Genomic DNA, 17,755 nt, shown 5'->3' on the forward strand with positions numbered 1-17,755 from the left:
AAAAAAGAATCATTGGACGCATAGGTTTTGATTGAATTTCCATTATATTCAGCATCAAAGGCTTATAACACAAAATACAACCAAACACAATTTACATTTCAATAATTATTATGTATAAGACTTCACTTGAATTCTCTCTATTAGTACTTAGCAGTAATGTTCGTCAACACTTTCCGTTTCAACGTGTATGTCACGCACAGCTTTCGATTATCAACACACACACTCTCTCTCTTTCTTACTCATTCATTCGACATTTTCACTTTCGTACATTGCGCGCTCGTGTATTCATATATATTCGTATAGCATTGTCGATCGAAAAGTCAGGTAAAAATCCGTGAAGAATTCCCCCAATGCGATAATTCGCCCGATTACGCACTCAATCATCCAGAGAAAAATCCTTAGCAAAATATCGCTCGGAATTCCAAGGTCTCTTCCTGATCGAAGTTGTGTTCAAAGAGAAAATTTCATAGATTCGATAGCGAGAAAGTTCAACGCTTAACTGGTGACTTGGACGTTGATAATGTTTATCAAGAATTTATCGGTATCGCCTGCTTGATCAAGTAATTAAATCATTTTCCTCAAAAATGACAAATTAAAATTTTCCTCTTATAAAATTATATATAAAGATCCTTATATAATAATCAAGTTACTGAAATAGAAAAGATTCTGTTCAACGTCACCGGTCAAGGGTTGAATTTTATGTGTCGACAAGGCCGCGTTAAGAGATCCCATTCGACTGTGAACGCCGTGCAAACTCTAATTAACACCACTTACTGCATAAGTACTTTACGTGATGCAACTGGAACGCCTAAATAAATGATCTACCAAAATGGAAGGGCTACATGCTCCTTTCATGATCATTTTCAAGCTCTCGCATAAATTTCTAATCGTGATCTCCCGCTACTTTTTATCTAAAAACGGACGAGCGCTCTAACGCAACCTTGCCAATACAAACGGCACTATCGAGTGTGACTTTCTCCTCGGCATTTAATTTAAATCTATCAACATCGAATTATGTGATTCGGAATTGAATCCATCGGTGAATAACATAAAAGTTTCCGCGCTTGCTCTCCTTTCTTCTCCATTTGCGATCTGATCGCGAATATCTATCAAAGTGTGGAAATCCAGTAACAAGCAAATACTTTGAGACTGTTATTGAGAGTAAACGAACGAATAATGAAATTTCGGTTTAAATGTTCATTCATGAAAGACCAGTTTAACTTTCTCAATACAACGTTGTGCAGATTTCTATATTTTGATAGATATTCTGTACAAGGCATCCCACAATCAGCACATTAAAGAAAATAGTAAACATTGCATCTCCCTACTCGTACTATTTTTCGCATGTTTCTTCTGTGCTTTATTAAGAAAAAACATCACATTCTTCGAAGGAGCAACACAGTGGTAAACTTGGGTTTAAAATTTCTTTTGGGGGGGGGGGGGGGAAGTCAGACTATCAATTATTACAATCATTAGCACGCTCTCCTTTCTACCGTTTATACACCTACTACGTACGGCTTCTCTAACTGCTACACACGATTCTTCTTTTATCATGCACAATCGCCCGCCTCTCTCCGCACTTTGACTACAGCTCGTGAGGGCAAAACGCTATTGAAATCAATGGAAAGTTAAACCCTTTTAATCAGAATTCGAATCAGCTTTCGCTGAGTTTAACCTGTTCCGTTCAGTTATTCCTTGTTGCATTTCTTAAAGTAATATAAGATTATTTGAAAAACAAAATCGCAAAGTTCAATTAAAAGAAAAAAATCTACTTTTCTTCTCACGAAATTGTGTTCTCCGTTTCTCAATTAAAAAAGAAAATGATACAGAGATCATTATAATAAACTCGATCGACACATTACAGTCCACGACGATAGATTAAGGCGTTATGCAATGATTCTTCAAGTAATGGTTATAGCATTTTTTTTTTTTTTTACATAATCGTTCGTGCCAAATTAATCGTTTATATTCTATGTACATTATTCCTGCCTTTCGTACAAACATGTCATACTCTTTGCTAATTAATAAAGTCATTAAATAGGCGAGGTGCCGAGTTACCTCATTTAGAGGACAACAGGGTGAAACGTAAGGAGGGTAACTGCGGAGATTTTTTCTCATTCGGTGCTCAAAAATACCACATAACGTTAATATTGTCAAATAAAGCATTTTAACGAAGGGCGACATTTACAGGAACACCGTTCCCACGTTTTACAATGTATAGCTATTCTTAAAAATGAGCGCGATCTCGCTTAATCTCCACTCATACAGCGACAACGCAATGTTACAACGCTGACGACATTCCCTCCGACATTTTAAAATAATGAATAATTGTCTAATATATTACAATCAGGCACCGTGTCGGGCCGCAAAATCTAGATATACAAGCCTTAAGATTATCGGATTAATAATCGATTATAACGTTATAAGAAACGATACACGATAATAAGAGCGTTAAAGTAATCACCGTTAAATAAATCACCGAGATTTAATAAAATTTTCTTTTTCGAGTGTTCGCTCTTTAAGCTCTATCTTCCGTTGCTTCTTTTATAATCCCATCACATATCTTTTTATCACCTACATCGTTTCTTCGAATTTACTTCGGCACGTGCGTAAACACAATTACATGACGCATATTCAGGAAGCGATATGCTACCACGTATATAGACACGTGCACCCTGCCTCTGCGTGTGTAACTCTATCTATATTTATATAGTTTTTTTTTTATATATATATTATTCACTTATGTGGTAGACAACGGTACGTAAAATATAGTAAATACAAATCGAAACATGTGAGAAGAGGGAGACGACTGACTTTATCCGATGAAAAGAGGAACGAGGAAGGGAAATATCGTGTACGCACTTTTCCTTTCGGGGTTGCAACGACGTTATTATGCTTGATTCTGCTCTAATCGTATTCGTTGTGATAATCATCAAACCTTGATTTTCTCTTACATCACTTGACACGAATCAAATCAATTTAATTCACAAATTGAGTCTTGATCGATCGTCGACTGGAAATAGTTTTTGAGATTTCAAATATCGTAGAATGTTACAAAAATTCTTTCGCAATAATAATCATAATATTTTGACTGTTGGTCAAATTTTCGAATGTCATTGTTATCAATAACAATAAAAACGCTTCAAATGGGAAAAAAAAGAAAGTTCTGAACTATGACAGTGACGTGAAACAAGGGAAACATAACTTCTCGCATAAATAAAAAAAGTTTCACAATGTTCCATGCATGAACACAATTCGGGAAAAAAAGTTTATAATCGATTGTGCAAACTGAGATAAAAATTTAAAAAATTAGAAAATTGAACTTGCATCACTTTGGAGTCTTGCTTCGTTCCTGAAGACGAGCTTTCGGTTTAGAGTGAGAATCGTCATGGTATATTAATTTGGACAATTGGTTCAGTCAGAACATACAATGCAATAAATTCGCTCAATGTCCGCAATTTGGTTATTTTTTACGTACGCATATGTTTATTAAGATTAGCTCAGTACAGTATTAACTTCATTGGAGCATCATGTGCAAAGATTTTCGCAATGCAGATACATCCATCTCTCAAAGAGGGTAGTCGATTCCTCCCATTAATTTTTCAGGCATTCCCGCATTAAGGCAATTAAGTGCATCCCGTTTATTTCGTTTTCGGATCTATTTTTTTTGTTTTTCTCATAAACTGCAACTAATTACACAGTACAAAGTACAGGATCGTGAATAGCTATCCAAAAAACATTCTTTAAAGTGTACATACGTCGAGTAGAGGTAAAGAGACAAGCAAAAACATCCAGGAAGATTATAATACATCCGAGAAACGAGTTAAACACATCAAAAGTTGAACGTGTGTTCTTTACACAATTTGTCTTCATATTTTTCTTTTTTTATAATTTAGTCTAAGTTTTCAACTTTGCGCACAGAAAATAAGATGGCCAAGCTATGAAGTTTCTTAACAGATTCATACACTAAATATTTCAACTCTTTTTTTTTTCAGTGATCTACATGGCATGTATATATAATTTTTGCGCATTTTTTATTGTAAAACGGCTGCACGGTTTGCAGAACTACCACATCTTGCAGATACACGCTCACACGAGATATTAGGCAAAAGATCAAGAAAGTTAATAACAGAACAGAAGATTATGTATGTACGCCCACATGTGAACATGCGAAAAAAAGGCTGAAAAAATCAGATAAGATAGAAAAAAAAATACTCAAGGAGAGAAGAAAAGATCGCTTATGAGTATGAGCATTTTTGAAATCTACTTTTCAGTAGAAATTTTACAAATGCATCCATATGCATCGCACGCACACTTCGATACAATGTTACTGATGCGTAGAAGAAATAAATATATTTTCATTCCAGAATATTAGATATATTTGCAAATTGTCTCGCTTTCAAGAAAGTTTAAAGAAAAGTTTGGAGACTTTCCATATTGTTGCGGTCTGTTCACGATAAAAGATTTTATTTTATACTTCTTAAACACGTAGATATATATCCCAAATATGGCTTTAAAACAGAATTTTCATTTTTTTTTTTTTCACTACAATTGCTACAATTACTGAATGCCTTAAAATGGAGCGATCAATTTTAAAAGACACTTTATTTTTCGATTCTGTGGCAAATTATACTGTACAATTACATAATAAATCAGAAAAAAATAATTTAAATATTAATGTAACATTAAATAGTCTAATAAACGCCAGGTTTATAAATTTATAAGGCCGCCGATTTTAAAGTAATACAATTGATAATATAATCTCTCCACTTTATGACATCATCTTTTATGCCACGTATATGTGCCAAGGGATGGTCCGCTAGCGCCGATTTGTTAAATTAAATTTGATTCAATCAATCGTCTGCTTTTTAAGACAGTCTAGAGTACATAAAATCTTTGACACATTTGTCCATTATTCTCTTGAATTTTCCTCTTATTTAATATGTTTGCAAAATGTCGCAACGCGAACAATTGTATTTAAAAGAAATTAAATGGTATTTATTATGTAGAATACAAATAATTTTTTTTTTTACACATACCCAGGATTTATTGATTGTAAAGCATACAGGAATCTATTATAACGAGAATTACAACTGAAACAGTCAATTGAAAAATAACCAGCAGCATTGTTCTGCACTGTTAAATCATTTGCGACACTTCATTTACCTCTACAATTGTTTTCCTCTATTAGTGCGCCGGGAAAGTTAAATACAGGTAAGGAACAATTTAAAAGCGTTAGAGACAGAGACAGAGAGAAAGAGAGAGAATATTACGGACCAACCCAGGCATAATTTCATGTACTTTTATTTGCAAAGAACGCGCGTCGTGTTTCCAAGTGCATTAGCAGTTAATTGTTCGATATAATTTACAGCGCGCATATGTAGATTAGTGAAATCTGGCACTTCACTCGTATTGTGACAGCAAACATGTTGTAATGGGCAGATTTTCACTCTTGTACACATTCGTCTAGCTTTGCTGAATCACAATACAATATATCCTTGCATGTTTGTCCTGTTGCAATAAATCGAACAGTGAACGCTAATGTCCTCGTAAGGATTTCTTTTCTCTCACAGCACGTTTGTTCGCAAACACTTGCTCTCTAGCGGATAAGAGATAACGCCGTATCGTGGTAGCACGTCAGCGTGGAAGAACGTGGCAAGACTCGTTCGAAGAAGAGTAGACGTTCGAAGAAGAGTACACGTGAACGAACTCTATATATTTCGAGCATGACTGCAAGAAGTGAGTTATGTACATTATTATTTCGTAAATATGCCACAGCGGCCAACGAATTAGCCCTTGCCCTTGTTCCATGTCACGTAACAGCAAAGATGGCGGGATTAAAGTTCGGGAAAGTAATAATAGCAGGACACAGGAGGATGAGGAGGGTGGGGGAAGGAGCGAGAGGGGGAGGATGTTTTGAATAATTATTAATATATAATATTATAATAATAACAATAATGATGAGGTGTTCTAAACAGTGCTAGGACTAGTGCTAGAGGGTCCTGTGTGAGGAATCAGGGTGGGTGGGTACACGGGCTAAGGAAGGGTTAGTGCGGAGGTGGCGGTTCCGTAGATTGGTTTCTTCCATCTACAGCCCTAACAGGCTTCCTACGTGAAGAGCCTGTCACTCCGACCGAACCCACCCCACCTCTCAGATAAGCGGGCGCCGGAGTTGCTATCGGTTCCCTAATAGTTCCAGTACCGGTATTCCTAATTGGCGGCGGCAGTGGTTGCTGCAGTACCTACATCACACGAAATTTTTACTCCTTATTGGCATGTCTCGAAGTAACATCGAGGTAAAAGAAATATTTCTGCGGCTATCATCTTGTACAGCGAAACTAAATATGACGAGTAACGAATAAAATAAAGGAGACATATGCTAGAGATGTCGTAGCTATGTCGTGTTTCAAATATATATTATATATTAATTTCGTCCTTGTAACATTTCTAATTATTTTTTATTAAAACAAATATCGAAAATATGTTACATTAGATTTCAGAAAAAATCAATGCTTACCAATGGCTGAGGTAACACACTATGCATCAATGTTTGAACTATAGGTGGATTTTGTGTTGCAATGCTATTAGGATTCGGGGGTAAACCCTGATTTTGCAGACCTGAACCTACACTGCCAGTGGTAGCGGCAGCAGCCTGCAGAATATGTGATTCTTTTTGTTGCATAGATGCCTGTGGTGTCACGTGTTTACTTGTCGCTTGTTCCCTCTTCGCTTCCTGAGCTAAACTTAATTTCTTCGTAGAGACGATGGAAGCATTGGCGTTTGGTGTTTCGGGACTGGTCGTGGCAGTAGTCGCACTCGACGCCGGTGTTTGCACGTTGCATTGCTGTTGCATCAACTCTGACAATGTTTGAGAAAGCGTTCCGACGATAAGTTCACGTGTAAAAAGGCTCCTATTTGCACTTTCGCGTTCAATACTTTGCAGTTGTGAATCAGACGGCGTTGTTGTAATGCATCTGTACAAATGTGGAGAAAGATAATCATGTTTATCAAATATTTTGCAATGCCTCTATTTCTATTGCCTTAAAAGATATATACATTTATCTTTTTACTGTTTGTAAATAGACACTTAATTTCTCAGTAACATATATCATGACATATTGTCATGTGATAAAATCAAATTGCTTTGCCAAGTTGCTAAAAATAGACACTTCATTATTTATGTAATATTAGTTTTTAGCAATTTCCTGACACGCAATTTAAAAAATTTTATATGCTACAAAAAAGAAGCAATTGCATAAAATATTACATTACATAAATTGTTTTATAGCAAATGCTTGAATTAATTATCATCTTTCTCTTGTCTGTACTTTAATTCTTAAATATTGCAATCAAAATTCACAAATTGATATTTGGATTAATATTCCGTAGAAGTAAAATGTACTTATAATTAATTAAACATATCTTTTGCTAATATTAATAAATATCAAATATAAATAGCTATATTCCCTTTCTAACTAACTTCCTTCCTAACTTTAAAATATTATTCGAAGATACAAACGGAAACTGAAGTATGAAAAATATACCTGGGCAACAGGAACATAACGTTCTGTGAATTAGTAGAAGACACACCGGACGGGTTGGCCGCATTGGTCGCATTATTGTTACTACTCGTACTATTCGATGCCGCCAAAGTAGTAGAATGACCGCTACCACCGCTACCACCCCCGCTACCACCACTTACAGAACCGATCACTTGCGTCTGTCTCCTTGGTAATCGCTCGAGTTGTTGTCTAGCAGCCTACAAAAAATGTTTTATTTTAATAACTGTATTGCTTAATGTAAAAAATTATTGATGCTTTCGACACGTAAATTGACTGATGTCAATGCTGATTAAGTAAAAAAAAAAAGTATAATTGTCTAATCTTATTGCATAAAAATCAAATAATGATTAGAGTGTGAATAATAATTACACAGATAATTTACAAATCACATATAGAAAAGTTTATAAAAAAACAAAACTAAACAGAAATGATATTACTAAATGATATTACATGCGGTGCAAGTGCTTCTAACATCCCTCTTCTCTTTTATTAATATTGTATCCTGTATTATTGTATTAACACAGTAACTCGTTAAAAAATAATGAATTATTAGTTCACTTTGATATTCTTGAGTATTTATTTAGTTTTTGTCGTTCTTCAAATATATTTTTCAATCTCGCTTGGATTAAAGTTAGCAATTAATCAAATTCTTTAAATCTTTATAATCCACATAGATTCACATTTTACACACTATCATTTTTCCTGCCTTTATCCTTCTAATGCCCTGCTATGCTTGTTTGTAAATATTTGATCTTATATTTCTGACAGATAAAAGTAATGTTGTATCATGTGAAAGAACATAAAACATGTTTGAAATAAATATGTAAACAACTTCTACGTTCTAAGCATAATTTTGAGAGTAATTTTTTAACAGAATAATGATATAACAAAAAAGTTAAAATATTTGATATGCAAAAATAAATGTACAATCAACGGCATATGTTGACGGTTTCTTGCACATTTTCTTATTAGGCACATATATTTGCATAGTCATGTATCATAACTGTTGGTTAAAATATCTAACATTACTTTTCATCAATTAATTTGCTGTTTTACAATCTATTATTTTCATTTTCAAATATTCTCAATTGTTTAACTATCAGACACAGTTCTAAATAATGATGCTTCAAATGTGCTTAACTTGAAACATGAAGAAATATATATGATGTTATAACTTAATGAAAGTTGTGTTAATTATGCTCTTTTAACGTTAAAAATAAATCTGTTTATACCCGGACTTGTTGTCGTTCTAATTGCAATTGCATTTGTAGTTGCTGTAGCTGTGAAGGTGCCGAGGAACTTTGTCCACTTCCGCCTCCACTTCTACGTACTCCTGACAATTGGGATAGCAATTCCGCAATTGGGTCTATACCTTCTCGATTACTTGGACTCAGTCCTCCTGATGAACTGAAATGCATGTTGGACCTGCAGGTCCAATGATACTCCAATGAACATTATCTAAGATGAAGTGATGATGGCAAAAACTTGTTTATCATAACAGTCTACATCAAATTCTCACAAGAGAAAAAATATTTCGAATGTGATTCGGCTTGTATAGAAATTTATACGAACATTCTCTTTATAAAAGAGTAACTAGAAACAATATTATAATCATTATACAGTGGCAACTATCATACAAACTTAACAAATTCATGTTAATTAGCGCGTCTGCTCGAAATGCTAAAAATATCCTAAATATAATATTAAATGTTGATGAGTGAATCAACAGTGTTTAGCAGAGATTTGCCGTTTTGTTACATACCTACGTGCACGTGGTGCACCAACAGCTCTAGACGGATGTGGTATCCGTCTAACGCCGTGCCTACTCGCAGACGGTTCATCCAAAAAGGATATCAGGTCCCTTGGTCCACTACGATGTTCTAGTGTTAGGTGGCCCGCAAAATCATCAGTTACATGATTAGGATCTCCACCTGGCACTGCTGCGCATACTGGACAAACCTTTGAGAAAGAAATACTCGAGTTGTACACTTATGCAACCATTATATAATGTTATAGTGTAACTTAGACTTGAATATAAATATTTTATTTCTTTATATACGTACAACTTCGAACGAAGTATCAGGATGATCAGCAGCGACGTGTTCTTGCAATGTAGCCTCAGTAAAGCCCATTTTCGTGCAATAGGGACAAGTTAAGGATTGAGGCTGTTCCACACTTACGCCTTCACCACCATAGTATAATTCTATTAAAAAATTTACCATTAAGAATAAATTAGGGAATATTTAATAATTTCATCTTCAGTATTTTATTTATATTTAAAAGTAATTTATTTATAAGCCCCTCAACGTTTTTCAAATAAACTTCCATAAAACAAAATAGTAAAAATAAAAAGTTGTCACTGGTAAAAACTCAATTTGCAAAAATTTTTCACTTTTCAGATATTTATAATTAATTATTGATACTTTGATATTGACGTAAGTATTATCTTGTTTACTTTAAAACATGTAATTAAAGAGTGCACATGTGATAATACTTCTAAAAAATTATACAACTCACTATCAGATAAAGAAATATTATCTTAAATTTGATAAAATTCTTACCAAAATCAGATCTAGTAAGTATGCACTGCATAGGATGATCTGTGAGGTGGCGTGTGGTACTGGCGCCTCCCTCGTAGCAGCTGGCACATAGATCATAATCGTAGCATACGAGGCACTTGTATCTACGACCCCGAAAATTTCCCTTCAAGCAAGAATCACAGCTTACCCCTAAAAAGTAAATATATTAATATAGATGCAATTATATTCTATAAAACAATACATATTATACATAGGTTCCATATTATACATATTATACATAGGTTCCATAATTTTTAGATATTGGTTTGACTATTTCTATATAAATATATATTACAGAGTAGTGGAATCTTTTTAATCTTAAATATCATGACATTTAATATATTAAAATCAATATTTGCAAATTGCTATCTTTTTACCAATATTTTTTTATATATATGACAACAAAAGTTGTCTTTAAAAGGGAGAAAAATGACAGGGAGTACATGTGAGTAGGAGGAAAAAAGGATTAATTAAAAAATATATATTCATATATTTTTGTGATGTTTATAGATCTATTTATAAATCATGCCTTCAAGAAAAAGCTTATATAATTTTTGAATTAGCAAGATTTTATAATATTAAATAATATATAAACGTGTTCTAATTAAAATAAATTATATCATATTTGATACTCTCTCAGCAAAATTCATTTCATTCACACTATGTAAAATAAGAATTTTTAAATACTTCTGACCTGTCAATAACAAGAAATTACCACTACATTAAAAGTCAGATGACCGTAAAACTATAAATAGCAATACATAGCAAAGCGAGTCATAGTCTTGCAATAATGAAAAGAGATTCGACACAATATATGTTTTTTGAATAAAGTAGCTATATTTGAAATATAAATGTTTATAAAAAATATAAAATAACTATTGTATGCACATTTATGTTGTTATTAGCAACTAAAATCTGTACAATATATATATCTAGTATTTCATTTATAAGAAAATACTGTATGAAACTAATAAAATACACTAAATATTAGATTTCCTAAGTTTAACTGCACCAATTTATCATTTTTACGTCAAACATGATAATTATATAACAAATATAACATGTATCTCAAAAAATGTGTTCTATGCTTGAAGCACAAATTTCCTTGTATTATAAGTACATGCAGGACACGACTTCATTTATTATAATTTTGAAGGCCAGAAGTTTAAAAGCAATATGACTCTTGTAAAAGCTTTATTCCTATGACATACATTAAACAGGGATGCTGTGATGGAAATCAAAAAGACAAGGAATCTACGAAAAGGCATGAATTGCTACCCAAAACTCTTATTAACCATCTGTACAAATAGTTTCAGACAAGAAGATTGTGTTAAGACTGAGAAAAGCTTGCAATATGTTCTACAAGAAAAAGATTCATCATCATCATCATCATCCAGAGAAGGGGCTAAGAGTGAGGTGACTGTTCTGAAAGAGGAGTCAGCTGACACGATAAGACGGTCTGACAGCTGATCGGACGTGGTGATCGATAATCAGATAGCGGGCCAGGACAAAGCAGAAGTCAGGCATCGTCGCGAATCCTGGGAGAACGTCCAGGAAAACGTCGTAAATCGCAGAAATTCGCGTGAATTTTCACCGTGGCGTGCTGCCATCTGGCCTGTGACAGACCCCCTCGGCCCTCGGGGAGCTCGCGAGACACGTCCCGTGTCGTCCCCGTAAGCTCGATGGTCTCTCGCGGACACCGTCGCGGGTCCGCGCGGACTCTCGATGATCACTCTCGTATGCCCGACATGACCCGAAATCCGCTCGCCACGGCAGCAGTCACGCGTATTTCTGCGCGGGGTGTCCCGTCCCGCGAGCTGACTTGCTAGTCAGAACGCGCAGCGCACGTACATACCTTCATGTCGACTCATTTTCCGTTTAAAATCTCATACGCCAAAACTACGCGGGCCCTTGCGCGATTATTCGCTCTGCGAGACGCGACTTCCTGGCCGTCAACTTGCGCGTGCACTTCAGCGTCGCTTCAACCACAGTGGACACGACACGGGGAAAACATCAATCGTCAAACAAAAAATTTGTCGTTAGAATTTCCAGCGTAAAACCTAACCCAACTAGGTTGACGAACGTGACGTCACGCTAGACCGACTTACGCTCCTCCTCCCGGTGAACGTTGTGTGCCGCCTGCTGGACCGCGGCACGATCGTCGCGACGTTGTCGCGATTCGATGCCATGTTACTATGCTCGGCGGGAAAATATAAAACATTGATCAATAGCGGTTTATATTTTAGAAAAATCTTATCGCTTATCACGCAATACACAACTACAATAATTATATTGGCTGCACATTTTACGATAAAAATGCATCAGATAAAAGTTTTATTGTATTTTATCAACTTTATAATGGTGTATTTAAATTTTTCATATACCTTGTAATTTTGATGATGTTCTTTAGCGAAAATATTGGTACTGTGATGTTGGCAATATTGGTATATTATAATATCCGATAGTATGCCGGAGGCGATCTATGATTTCAATAGTTCATGGTAAAATCTAGTAATCTGGCACTCCTTTCACGATACTTTCCGAAAGGCGCTCTATCCGCATTCGTATCGTTCCGCCGGCGGTCGCGAAATTCCGAATCAGATCTCGCGAAATCGCATCATTTATCGAACAATGGCCACTCCATATGGACGTATAATTGTATATGGGGGCAAGGGTGCCCTCGGCTCAACTTGCATATCGCAATTTAAATCGCAAAATTGGGTAAGTAAGGGAACACATGAGTATCATTATCTTCCTGATTGACCGCACGACTGTCTTGTCGCGATAGATTTTATCGATACATATAAAACAAAGTATTTTTTTTATTAAATATTATAAATATATAAGAATTGTAAAAATAAAATAATTATCAACTAATTAATATACTAATTTATTACCTTTTTATTTATCTATCATATATAGTTACTGTCAAATTATACGATAAGCTATTTTGTCGATTTTATTTTCTTTGCCGCAGAATTTTTTGTAATAAAATAAAAACTATTTTCCGCTATAACATATGATTTATGAAATATTTATAAGCTTATATCGAACGATTGGGAGTGTCATATGATTCTGTCAGAGATAATTTTTTTTTGCGATTTTCTCGGTTTATATAAGTTATATATACATGTATATATAGTTTGTGATTATAAATATTCATATTTATTATAATTTTTGCATATATTATAATTTTTACATATTAATACGCTATAAATAATAAATGAATGATAATTCTGATATTTTAATATAATTTGGGAACTTTAATCAAACTTTAATCAAAATCAAGTAAAAGGAATGTCAAAATTAATAGATGTTTACATGAAATTTTTTTTTATTATATATGTATGTGTGTGTGCGTGTATGTGTGTTGCATGTGCAGACTTATATTACGCATAAAAACATTGCCATATCAAGGTTATTGCTAGTTAAGCAAGACCTTTCACAAAATCCACTTCTAGAATCTGTTCAATTTATTAGTTAAATATACATCTAAGTTGAATATATTTTATATTAACTAGAAATACATTTGTTATATTAATTTTTATTGATAAAAAATGGAAAAGTGGATTTCAATAATTTTTCTATTAAGCTTGTTCTATAAATTCTTTCTCTTCCATGTTATTTTAATTTCTGTTTATATAGTAATAATTTGATCAGTTATATGGCTAATAGAGAATTATCTCGTATAATTTGACCAAACTGTTTTAAATATTTTTAAATTTTGTTATGATTGTAAGCATATTCTTATAAAACGGATATAAATATTTAATAACATGTTAACATTATACCAATAACATTTTTTATTATTTTAAGAATATAATTCACAATAAATATTATATTATAATTTGTAGTGGGTCGGTAGCATTGATATGAAGCCAAATGAACAGGCTAATGCAAACATAATTGTCAATCCTGATAATAATTGGCAGGAACAGGTAATTTTTTTACTATTTACCATTTTATTATTTGCAACGATAGAGATTGATTAATTTTTTACCATACAGCAAACAGAAATTTTAGCTCAGATTAAAGATGTATTAAAAGATGGGAAAGTTGATGGCATTATTTGTGTGGCTGGAGGATGGGCTGGTGGCAATGCAGCACACAAAGACTTTGTGAAGAACAGTGATTTAATGTGGAAACAGAGTGTTTGGAGCTCTGTTATAGCTGCTAACATTGCAGCTGAATTTCTGAAGGAAGGAGGATTTCTTTCATTGACTGGTGCTAAGGCAGCATTAGAAGGAACACCAGGTTTCTTATTGAATCATAACACAAAGTATCAAACGCTTTTTCATATTTGTTAAAAGAATTGATCTTATTCGCTTAGGCATGATTGGTTATGGAATGGCAAAAGCAGCTGTTCATCAGCTGACAAAATCTTTGGCAAATAAAGATAGTGGTCTTCCTTCCAACAGTTTGATAACTTGTATACTACCTGTTACTTTGGATACACCAATGAACAGAAAGTGGATGCCCAAAGCTGATACAAGCACGTGGACTACACTTGAGTTTGTGTCAAAGTAAGATAAGTTTTCAATTATAATTAAATTAACATTGGTTGAAATCAACCTTTATAAACTTGTTTTTATTTATAGTCTGTTCTGGAAATGGTCTCAAAATCAAGATCGGCCTACTAATGGTTCTCTGTTACAACTCATTACTAAGGACAATAAAACGGAAGTGATCCCAAGTCACATATAATGATATCAAATGAATAAAATCTATGGGAACAACTATCTCTATGACAGCAGCTATCTCTATGAAGCATCTATGACAATACGATAATATATATATATGTGCACTTCATTTTGTTATTTGAAAAGGATATATATGTTCAAAGAAAAGTTATACAAAACAATTTTTATTTTTGTACATCATTATATACATATATTTTGTAGATTGTTATATATATATATATATATATATATATTACACAATTATATATATTATATTATATATATATAGATTGTGTTTTATTATTTGAAGAAAGTAAATAATTTTGTACAATAATATATTATTTTATTATCAATGTAATGTATAATATATACTATATTGAATGCAAAGAAAAATAAGATCAGTTAATGCAGCACATATTGTTTTACATAGAAATTTATTTTCCTATTTATATACACATAATACATAGTTGGGAATCAAGTTATAGAATTATAGAATATAAATTCAGAGATCAAATACATTGGACAATAAGATCTCTTGTGAGTAAATTGATATAATTTAATTTTATACAATATTAACATTTGTTTAGATTAAACAAAGTATATGGTTCTTCAAATTTGTCAGTATTTTTTAAAGATTAGTAAAGTGAAAAAGATAATCATTATAAAATCAGTAGAATAATTTTAACATTCTAAAAATTTAGTTTAATAATCATTTCAGTAGTCTTAAAAAAGTTGTAATTATATATTTTGAAAAAGATTTTATGATTTATAATTTGAACAATTAAATTACATTATTATCAAGGAAATACATTTTTCTTTTATTGTAAAATAAATATGTATCCAAGGTAACTAACACATTTAACAAAACCTATATGTCAGCCCGGATAGCTCAGTCGGTAGAGCATCAGACTTTTAATCTGAGGGTCCAGGGTTCGAGTCCCTGTTCGGGCGTTTTTTTTTTTTTTATCCCTTGAAAATGGATAATACACTACGTGCAATTTAAAATTAAAACGTGTTAATAGTTAATATAAATGCTCATAAATTTTCATATACAGATTCTTTATAAATGGATGAAATATGAAACTGAATGTCAGATGGGTTGTGAATCATTATATAAATACAACTCGTAATTTCCACAGATCTTTATTTAATATTTTTGTACAATGCAGAATTTATTATCTGTAGATGTGATAATGATGTTGGAGCAGTACGTCGACTAGTTTTATAGATACATATAAATCAATAAACATTTCATAAACATATGCACTAATGTCAAACAAATAAGGCTCTCTTATGTTGCTTTAGGATTTAGTAATTCATCGAACATCTTTTGTTCCGCTGAAAAAAAAGAAAAATTCATGTTTATAATATATTTTCAAGCTATATTCATAGAGTATAATATATGTTTATACTGAATATTACAGAATATTCTAAAACTAGATGTTCCTTTAATCACAAATTCTTTAATCAGCAAAAAATTGATATTTTCTTAATAAAATTTTGCACAAAGTATTTTATTTTCAGTTATAGTTAAAAAATTATAGAAAAAAGCATCAAGATTGATGAAAAAACTACGATTAAAAGATGTATTTGGTAGTTGTGCTATGCTCTAATATGTTCTATATACTATATGATATTTTAAACCATTTCATTAAATAAAATGTTGTATAATATCTTTTTACATGTAAATTTATAATTAATTGCCTTACCTAATGTAGCTAGTCTCTTTTCTTCAGCTAACTTGGCATCGCGTATTGGTTTAAGTTTCAGTTCTTCTTCTCTGCGTGCATTCTCCCTGTTACTGAGTCTTCTTTGATGATAAGCACCATATGCAATTCCAGTAAGAAGAAGACTCCAACGACAGAACTATAAAACGCAAATATATCCAATTAAAAAAAGACATTTGTGTCTTACTATATACTTAAAGTATTCATATTATTGTTTTTGTACAAATGTCATTTTTGGAAATAAAAATAAAAAATATTCAAAATATTGACCAATATCATCAAAAGCTATAATTATTATTCGAATTTCAAATATTCTAATAATTTCAAATAGAGTGAAATAGATAATATTTATTCAAGGTTAGAAAATCAGAGATAATATTAAATAAGCTATATTTAGTAAAAACAAAACAAAATTACAAGCAGCTATAAGTTACTGTGCAACAGGAAGAGCTGCAGCTATCACTTACACATATTTATTAATTTCACATAATTTCATAGTAAAAAGGAGAAAAATTATGTAATAAAATCAATTTGGTCGACAAGATATGCTGAAATTTTAATCGTATAGCTGCGTGAGAAAAATGTAATTTGATGTAAAATAAAATATAGTGCAAAAGATATAAAATAATATACGTTCATAAAATACTTCAACAAGTTATTTATTTTACCTTGATGAAAGGAGAAACCCGCAAAGGTCTCGGATTCAACTCGGCAGTCGACATTTTGCTCGAGGATAAGCAGACGTCTCGCAAGGCTCGTATATATGATAAAGCGCGCGCGCACTTCGACTCGTCAGTTCAGAGCGCCGCTTTTCTATTTAATGTTTGTTCAATGTTTATTATATATTTTAAAGTGTTTATTTAATATTTAGCTGCGCTTGCATTCATACAAAACTTCGAGGTTAGCTTGTGTTTTGAGTGAGCAAAAATTATTACAAGTAATAATAGAATATAATTAGTAAGTTGCACGAAAATTGCATAAGCACTTAAAGTTTGAGAAAAAAATTATTGTAATTAAATATTATAATTTTCAATTATTAAAATTATTACACAAATTATTATTTTTTCAAACGATATATCTTGCATAAAGAATACATTTTTATCTGCCTTCGATACATGTTATCAGAATGTTTTATGTTATGTTCATAGATGACGTCACATGCGCTTTTCGCAAAATTTTTGAGTGTCTCATCTAGAACCATTTCTAGA

General features: G+C 32.6%; 3 protein-coding genes and 1 non-coding gene across 5 annotated transcripts; 2 read left to right on the plus strand and 2 right to left on the minus strand.

The window, feature by feature from the left end:
* Positions 1 to 25: 25 nt before the first annotated feature.
* Positions 26 to 12,275, minus strand: LOC105676566 (E3 ubiquitin-protein ligase KCMF1). 2 transcript variants are annotated; one of them, XM_067351304.1, is made up of 8 exons: positions 11,997 to 12,275; positions 10,124 to 10,291; positions 9,626 to 9,765; positions 9,325 to 9,521; positions 8,795 to 8,969; positions 7,545 to 7,759; positions 6,518 to 6,974; positions 26 to 6,242 (listed from the first exon to the last, which is right to left on the minus strand). In XM_067351304.1, the coding sequence occupies exons 1-8, from the start codon at positions 12,010 to 12,012 to the stop codon at positions 6,048 to 6,050; spliced, it is 1,563 nt and encodes a 520-aa protein (XP_067207405.1). In that variant the 5' UTR covers positions 12,013 to 12,275; the 3' UTR covers positions 26 to 6,047. The 2 variants fall into 2 exon arrangements, with proteins under 2 accessions (XP_067207405.1, XP_012229999.1); XM_012374576.2 differs by having other exon boundaries at positions 8,795 to 8,987.
* Positions 12,276 to 12,657: 382 nt separating this feature from the next.
* Positions 12,658 to 15,235, plus strand: Dhpr (dihydropteridine reductase). The gene is made up of 5 exons (XM_012374577.2): positions 12,658 to 12,862; positions 13,996 to 14,079; positions 14,149 to 14,395; positions 14,472 to 14,664; positions 14,740 to 15,235. Exons 1-5 carry the CDS (start codon positions 12,773 to 12,775, stop codon positions 14,843 to 14,845), a joined length of 720 nt encoding a protein of 239 aa, XP_012230000.1. The 5' UTR covers positions 12,658 to 12,772; the 3' UTR covers positions 14,846 to 15,235.
* A 463-nt stretch (positions 15,236 to 15,698) lies between these two features.
* On the plus strand, positions 15,699 to 15,771 carry TRNAK-UUU (transfer RNA lysine (anticodon UUU)). The gene has a single exon. It is a non-coding gene; the product is annotated as a tRNA-Lys (tRNA).
* A 176-nt stretch (positions 15,772 to 15,947) lies between these two features.
* ATPsynE (ATP synthase, subunit E) lies at positions 15,948 to 17,376 on the minus strand. Its single transcript, XM_012374024.2, has 3 exons — positions 17,216 to 17,376; positions 16,530 to 16,686; positions 15,948 to 16,158 (listed from the first exon to the last, which is right to left on the minus strand). Exons 1-3 carry the CDS (start codon positions 17,267 to 17,269, stop codon positions 16,112 to 16,114), a joined length of 258 nt encoding a protein of 85 aa, XP_012229447.1. The 5' UTR covers positions 17,270 to 17,376; the 3' UTR covers positions 15,948 to 16,111.
* Positions 17,377 to 17,755: the final 379 nt, after the last annotated feature.

This window comes from Linepithema humile, chromosome 3 (genome assembly GCF_040581485.1).
Source record: "Linepithema humile isolate Giens D197 chromosome 3, Lhum_UNIL_v1.0, whole genome shotgun sequence".
Taxonomy (NCBI): domain Eukaryota; kingdom Metazoa; phylum Arthropoda; class Insecta; order Hymenoptera; family Formicidae; genus Linepithema; species Linepithema humile.

Excerpts from the sequence above, each read along its gene's own strand:
- LOC105676566 (XM_012374576.2), bottom strand. Across the intron at positions 9,766-10,123 it reads ACTTACTAGATCTGATTTTG|AATTATACTATGGTGGTGAA; the intron begins GTAAGAATTTTA and ends ATTTTTTAATAG. Across the intron at positions 8,988-9,324 it reads GGTGCACCACGTGCACGTAG|GTCCAACATGCATTTCAGTT; the intron begins GTATGTAACAAA and ends TTGGACCTGCAG.
- Dhpr (XM_012374577.2), top strand. The coding sequence starts at position 12,773 with ATGGCCACTCCATATGGACGTATAATTGTATATGGGGGCAAGGGTGCC. Across the intron at positions 12,863-13,995 it reads AATTTAAATCGCAAAATTGG|TGGGTCGGTAGCATTGATAT; the intron begins GTAAGTAAGGGA and ends TATAATTTGTAG. Across the intron at positions 14,665-14,739 it reads ACACTTGAGTTTGTGTCAAA|TCTGTTCTGGAAATGGTCTC; the intron begins GTAAGATAAGTT and ends TTTTATTTATAG.
- ATPsynE (XM_012374024.2), bottom strand. The coding sequence starts at position 17,269 with ATGTCGACTGCCGAGTTGAATCCGAGACCTTTGCGGGTTTCTCCTTTC. Across the intron at positions 16,687-17,215 it reads GGGTTTCTCCTTTCATCAAG|TTCTGTCGTTGGAGTCTTCT; the intron begins GTAAAATAAATA and ends TGCGTTTTATAG. Across the intron at positions 16,159-16,529 it reads AAAGAGACTAGCTACATTAG|CGGAACAAAAGATGTTCGAT; the intron begins GTAAGGCAATTA and ends CTTTTTTTTCAG.